The sequence below is a fragment of the Physeter macrocephalus genome, chromosome 7 (assembly GCF_002837175.3).
Source record: "Physeter macrocephalus isolate SW-GA chromosome 7, ASM283717v5, whole genome shotgun sequence".
NCBI lineage: Eukaryota > Metazoa > Chordata > Mammalia > Artiodactyla > Physeteridae > Physeter > Physeter macrocephalus.
In genome coordinates this window covers 158,704,809-158,712,080 of record NC_041220.1, presented here as the reverse complement: position 1 = coordinate 158,712,080, position 7,272 = coordinate 158,704,809, and the positions used below count along the sequence as shown (strand labels likewise).

General features: G+C 45.5%; 1 protein-coding gene across 1 annotated transcript in view; it reads right to left on the bottom strand.

Moving 5' to 3' along the window:
- BMX (BMX non-receptor tyrosine kinase) overlaps window positions 1-7,272 on the bottom strand; it is a 57,812-nt gene that overhangs the window by 6,382 nt on the left and 44,158 nt on the right. Inside the window, exon 18 of the mRNA XM_028491545.1 lies at window positions 4,619-4,776. Coding sequence (XP_028347346.1) covers window positions 4,619-4,776 — 158 coding nt within the window. The remainder of the gene's footprint in view (window positions 1-4,618; window positions 4,777-7,272) is intronic.

The window sequence follows — 7,272 nt, the reverse complement described above, 5'->3', positions numbered from 1 at the left end:
CCCCCAGCCCCGCCCCCCATTCCCTGCATCTGTGCAGCGCTGTCCCCGCCTGAGCATCCCTCCCTCCTCGGAGCCCCTCCCCCTCGGCATCCGGGTGCAGTGGGTGAACCTTCCCCGTGGCCCAGGGCTGCGCTCGTTCCTCGCCACCTGTCCTCTGCCTCCACTCCTGGGGTCCTTGAGGATGGAGATGACACCCCCACGGGAGCGGTTCTGAACTAATCACTTGAGTTCATCAGGATTGGCTGGGACAAGCACGCAGCTCTCTGCTCACCTCCACGCTTTATCCGTCTTGTTCCACATCTTCAACGCCTTCCCTCTCTCTCTGTTCTCTCCAGCTGCTCCAATACTAACCATCCGCTAAGAACAAGCTCAATTCCCACCTCCTCCGTAAAGCCCTCCAGGACTACCCTCTGTTGATTCTTTTCCCTCTGAGATCCTAGAGCACGCTATACCAACCAGTTTTCAGGGGGAAATTCTTTGCCTCTCCTCCTGTGTGTTCATCTTTTCTCTCCAACTCGACTATAGCGTTCTTGAACGGAAATCAGTATTACCGAGTGACTGAATATACTTTTCACGAGTAAGAAAATCAACTTAGGATTTTTTAACTTTACAGTAATGCGAAAGCAATACGCATTCAGTAGAAACTACTTCGACTTTTGAATTTTGAGCTTTCCTCGGGCCCACCGTATGGGGAAAGACACTTCCTCCTGATGCTGGGTGGCAAAGCCCCAGCTCCCCACCAGCCACGCGACCACACCAGGAGACAGCGGATAGATGCAACCACCACGGACCCAGACAAGCACTCTGCTTGTCAGTACAGTAGTCAATAAATTACACGAGATGGTCAGCACTTTATTAAAAAATAGTCCTTGCATTAGATGATTTTGCCCAACTATAGGCTAACCTAGGTGTTCTGAGTGCACTGAATGTAGGTGAAGCTAAGCAGTGATGTTTGACACGTCAGGTGTATTAAATGCATTTTCAATTTATGATATTTTCAACTTACCATGGGTTTACTGGGACGTAACCCCATGGTAAGTTGAGGAAGATCTGTACAACAGAAGCAGCAGCCAAGGAACCAGTAGGAGAAATAATGGTTTTTATTTAAAGACAGTCACGGCATGGAAGCAACCTAAGTGTCCATCAACAGATGAATGGATAAAGAAGATGTGGCACATATATACAATGGAATATTACTCAGCCATAAAAAGAAATGAAACTGAGTTATTTGTAATGAGGTGGATAGACCTGGAGTCTGTCATACAGAGTGAAGTAAGTCAGAAGGAGAAAAACAAATACCGTATGCTAACACATATATATGGAATCTAAGAAAAAAAAATGTCATGAAGAGATTAGTGGTAGGATGGGAATAAAACACAGACCTACTAGAGCATGGACTTGAGGACATGGGGAGGGGGAAGGGTAAGCTGTGACGAAGTGAGAGAGTGGCAGGGACATATATATGCACTACCAAATGTAAATTAGATAGCTAGTGGGAGGCTGCCGCATAGCACAGGGAGATCACCTCTGTGTTTTGTGACCATGAGAGGGGTGGGATAGGGAGGGTGGGAGGGAGGGAGACGCAAGAGGGAAGAGATATGGGAACATATGTATATGTATAACTGATTCACTTTGTTGTAAAGGAGAAACTAACACACTATGGTAAAACAGTTATACTCCAATAAAGATGTTTAAAAAAACAAAAAAACAAAAAAAACAATGCAGTGCTAACACATGAATAGAGACCAGAGAACAGAAGAGAAAGTCCCAAAATGAACCCAAATACATATGGAAATTTATTCTCCTGTTACTGGGTATTTTGACACCATTCGATAGAATCTTATTGCTGGGGATAACATAGTCTTTTAATAAATGGTGCCTCAACAACTGAGTAGTCATTTAGAAAACGAAATCTTTGGATCCATACTTTTTATTCCATATACCAAAACAAACAGACTAGATCAGACACTTAAATGTAAAAGAATGAAACCATAAAAGTACTAGAGGAAAATCTGAGTGAATGCCTTTGCAATCTGGGTGTGGGAAAGCCTATCTAACTATAACTCAGTTTCCAGAAGCAAAAAAAGCAAATAATGATGTAGTCAACTGTATTTTTTTTAAAAGAAAGTTTTGCATGGCAAAAAACATCATAAATTAAATCAAAGATAAGTGATAAACTGGGAGAAAATAATTACAATTTATGTCAGAGATAGAGTATTAATCTCCTGAATTTATAAAGGGATCTTTAAAATTGAGGTGGGAGGAACAAAAACCTTATAGAAAAAGGGAAAAGACATGACATATAATTCTCAGAAAGATATACAAATGCTCTTCAAAATATGCCTCACTCATAATGAAAGATGTACCTAGGAAAGCTGCACTAAAATGCCATTTCTCATCTATCAGATTGGCAGGAATTCAGAAGCTTGACAATGGTCTGTGTTGCTAGAGGGCCAATGCCTGTGGAGAGGAATTTGTATGCTCTTTTTTTTTTTTTTTTTGTAAGAAAGGGAAACAAAACCACACACCTATACATACATGTTCATTTTTGTACAAAGAAATATGGGAAAGCTAAACTGGAATCTAATGAAAATTGTGAATTTTCTCCCCAAAATTGTGAAATAAAATATCAAAAAGAAGGGAGACTAAACTGTACAAAACACTCACTATAAGCAGAACCTTCAGCTGGGGACTGCCCCCGTGCAAACCCCCCTCAGTGGATTCTGCCCCAATTCTCACACTTTTACGGACCAACTGTAGGAAGAAGGCAGTTCCTTCCTGTTCAGGGCCCCCTGTCCAACCGATGGTGCAGGCACATTCCCAGGAGCTGGAGTGGGGAGGGCCAGGGAGGGTCCCAGCTTCAACTCAGACACCCTTGTCTGCTCCTCTTCTCCATCGGCCTGGTTGTGGGCAGTGCCAGGTCTCTAACCCTCCTCTGACCCAGTCTGACCCTCTAGTGCCGCCTAAGGCTCTCAGCCCCTTTACATTTGGGGTAAAAAAGAGTGGGGGAGCCTTAGATAGTATTTCAAGTGACATTGGGTGGGAAGTCACCAAGTGCCCATATTCCAAGAAGAATTTAAGCTAAAAGATAAAATGTTACGTGATGCAGTCAGTAACTCTTCCAAAGTGGAATTGTAGGCTCCAACACAAGAGATGAGGGACTCTTTAAATCCCGTGCAGTCATTTATTCCTAGCACCTGCATAGTGCCTGGTGCACAGCTGCTCTATTAATATGTAACAACAACGACAACCACTTAGAGCACTTACTGTATACCGGGCACTGTTCTAAGGACTTTATAATATTAACTCATTCAATCCACACAATAATCCTATCAGTTAAGTACTATTTTATAGTGAAGCACAGAGATGTTAGGAGGCTTAGGCAAGGTCCCACAGCTAGCATTCAACCCAGAGCTAGCATTCTGGCTCCAGAGTCCACATGCTTAACCACGACACTGATCTGTCTTTTACGAGTGAATGAATGAATGCGTGAACGCACGATGGCAGCATTAGGCCCGTTTGTCAATGAGGCCACGCCATATAATGGTTATGGGCTGCGAGCTCTTAGATGAATGTTCTTAGAAGTCTCCTATTATCACATCACTTGCAAATGTCTTCAGGGGCTCCGTGTTGCCTATAGAAAGCCAAACTCACACTCCTCTCCTTGTCATTCAGGCTACAGAATCTGGACCAGACGTACGTACTCTTCCAAACTCATTTCCAGCCCCTCCAACCACAGCTCCAGCCAAGCACGCAGTGCTCATTCCTGCCTCCCCACCTGTGCTTGTGCTGGTCGCTCTCACCTGGACACCCTTGAACTGTGTCTCCACCCACATAGTTGGGGAAGCTCTGTAGAGCTTTCCAGACCTGGCTCAGATAACGATGCGTTCCGGAAGCTGGGCTCCCTCTCCTCCGAGCTCTTCCTGTACTTACTTGTCTATGTTTCTAATTTGCACATATAATTATAAGCTACTTGCTGTTTTCAGTCGCACAAAAAAAGATACTCATATCGTCTCCCTGCATGGAAGGCTTTTATTCAGCACTTGAGAGACAGGGGAAGGGAGAACAGACTGGTGTCCATTCTGTGCTCTCTACACGTGTTATTTGTTCTCTGTTACACGTTTTCTCCTTGAGGAGAGACCCTCTAGTGTTGTGGTTGAGAACAGGGCCTCTGACACTAGCCAGCCTGCCCCTTACTAGCTGTGTGAGCTTGGGCGAGTCACTTAACCTCTCTGGGTCTCTGTTTCCCTTCTGTTCGTTTAGCCATGATAAGAGTACCTACTCATAGTGTGTTTCCTGTTGAATAAATGAGTTAATATTCGTAAAGTCCTTAGAACACTTTTGATATAAGTTGTTTGTTAAGTTGTTGGCGCCTACGGTGCTGGTTTCAGATCACAAACACCTGAGGGCAGGGGCCCGTTGGCGCCTACGGTGCTGGTTTCAGATCACAAACAGCTGAGGGCAGGGGGCCAGGGCCATTTCCACCTGCTCTGTAGCAGGTGCCCCCCCCCCGCCCCCGCCCCCGCCCCCGCCTCAAAAACGCTTCTTCCGGCGGTGACGCAGCCACTGGCCCGGATGCGCCCGGCGCCCTGCCCGCTCCCCCCAGTGGAGCACTCGCCTCATGCCAGCAGCTGTGCATGACCTGGTAGACGGTGTCCGACGCCAGCTGGGGCCGGTAGAGCCGGTGGCCCTGGGAGACCTTCACGACCACCTGCGAGTTGTCGTACAAGTCATAGGGCTGCTTCCCCAGGCTGAACACTTCCCACATCAGGATCCCTGCACCATGGGGAGGGCGGCGGCGGACAGAGGAGAGAGAGGCAGCGTCAAAAGGTACAGTTTGTCGAACGAGCTTCACACGCCAGGTCAGGAAGGCTCTGGGTCAGAGCTGGGACCCCTGGGGGATGAGTCCACGCATGAAGGACGGGGCAGGGAGGGCGGGCCTGGACCATAGCTTCCGGAGCCCAGGCTCTCTTCTCCTGTTCCCTGAGACCCGGACGCCCATTCTTGCCGGGAAATGGGGAACCGGCCAGGGCAGCTGCAGGGGGAGCTCCCTGGGGTCAAGGCCCTTGGGCTGCTTCAGAGAGGCGGCTGAGGCCTGGTCCAACCCACAGTGACAGCCCCCAGCTCCAGCCCTTAGGAGTAATGGATGGGAGTCCTCGCCCTTTCTCTCTGCCTTGGCAACAATTTCATTGCACCATCAAATTACCTTTTGGTGGAAATTTAAGATAAAATCATGGGCAACGTTCCTCCTTGTCTATTGCCACAGTGTTCTAGAATACTTTGTGGGTCAGGTGTCCTTTCAAGGATCTGATTAAAATCATTAGCTTTTCCTCGGGGAAGTGAATGCACAGCATTTTCGGGCTTCTTTTCTGGAAGTTCACAAGGTATTTTCTGGAATTATGCAGAGTATGGTGGACTCCAAGTTAAGAAACCGAGTTCTGGTCATGGTGGTCAAGAGGGTTGCGTTTGGGGCCAGTCAGACGTGCCTTTTGAGGCCCAGGTTTGCCACTTATAGGCTGGGCAACTTTCTTAGCCCTTCTCAGCTCTGCTTGCCTTCTGTAATATGCGGATGTCTGCACATCACAGAGTTGTCGTGAGGATTGAATAGGATAAAACACGCGGAGCGTTTAGAAGGGCACTGGAGACATTTTAAATGCTCTCTAAATGGTGGCCTTTGTGATGTTGTACTGGCGAAGCCAGAGAATTCCAGCACTCAGCCAGCTTCAAAAGCTTGGAAAACTAGAAATATGCAAGAAGGGAGCAAATTGTTCTAGAACCATAACTGAAATACTAACTTCAAAACTTCTTTGACTTTTAGGGCTACAGATTTTTTGTAAAATATTTACAGTAAGGCAATGTTACAAGTTATGGTGGCTGTGTGTTTTTTTTTAAACAAATATTCTAAAACAACCGTCCAAAAACGTGTTGCCCCTTTCACAGTTGTCTCTTTGGAAGGCTAACCACTTATCTCAGGAATAATATCATTGCTTAAAATATCTGTGGGACTCCTCTTTGAGAACTGCTTTCAGAGGTCCTGGTTTATTTTGATTATCTTCACTGGGGACAAATTGTTTAAGAATGAATTTAGTTCTTGGAAACAGCCAGAAAATATTTGGAGCCAAATTCTGGCACATAAGGTAAGCAGTCGACCTGGGTAATGCAATTTTTTGGTCCCAACCCAGCTGTGACTATTGAGTAAGGATACCGATTTTAAACAGTATCTCTCATAAGGCATATCAATTGACACGAAGAGATTGAAACTAATTCTGACAAGTTCATCAGCACAAAATGACATCAGGTATTCGCCAAAATGCTCTCTGTGGTTTTTCCTTTTTCTGTATACATTGGATTATTATTATTATTTTTTACAATGAACAATACCAATTTTACAAAAGGAATAATTCTTTTTAACAATTGTCACATGGAAAAATCAACAGCTAACTACATTTTCCTTTCTTCAGGCTGTCATGTAGAAAGTCAAATTGTGCTTATGGACTAAGACAGGCATGAAATAGTTCTCAGTTGTATTTAATAGATTCCATAGCCTTATGATAATTTGGAATATTTATCCTGGGCTCATCTGACAGCGATTTTAAACAAGCCTGACATTCCTCCCAATGTAGAAAAATACCAGAAAATCTACAGAATCACAATTTAAGAATTGTCTCTGTTTTCTAATTACGTTTACTAAATTTCAATATAGATTTTTTCAATAAAATAGGGTCAGCATACTCTTTCTATAAAGGGCCACAAAGTAAGTTTTCTAGGCTTTGAGGGTCATGCAGCCTCTGTGGCAACTACTGTTGCAAGCACAAAAGCAACCACAGACAATACATAAACCATATGTACAAAGGACATGGCTGTGCTCCAATCAAACTTTCCTTACAGAAACAGGCCACTGGAATTGGTCCTGCGCCATGGTCTGCTGACCCCTGACCTAAATGATGAATTTTAACAAGGACACTAGTTGAAGTTGGGATGGGCCAAAGAAAGTGCTGAGTCATGTTTGGTATTTACACCAGGCATGCCCCCCAGATTGGTCAATTCAGAAGGGAATGATTGTCACCCCGCTTCCGTGCAGAAAGTCGATGACCTCATTTTTTTTTTTTTTTTTTTTTTTTTTTTTTCGGTACGCGGGCCTCTCTCTCACCGTCGCGGCCTCTCCCGTTGCGGAGGACAGGCTCCGGACGCGCGGGCTCAGCGGCCATGGCTCACGGGCCCAGCCGCTCCGCGGCATGTGGGATCTTCCCGGACCGGGGCACGAACCCGTGT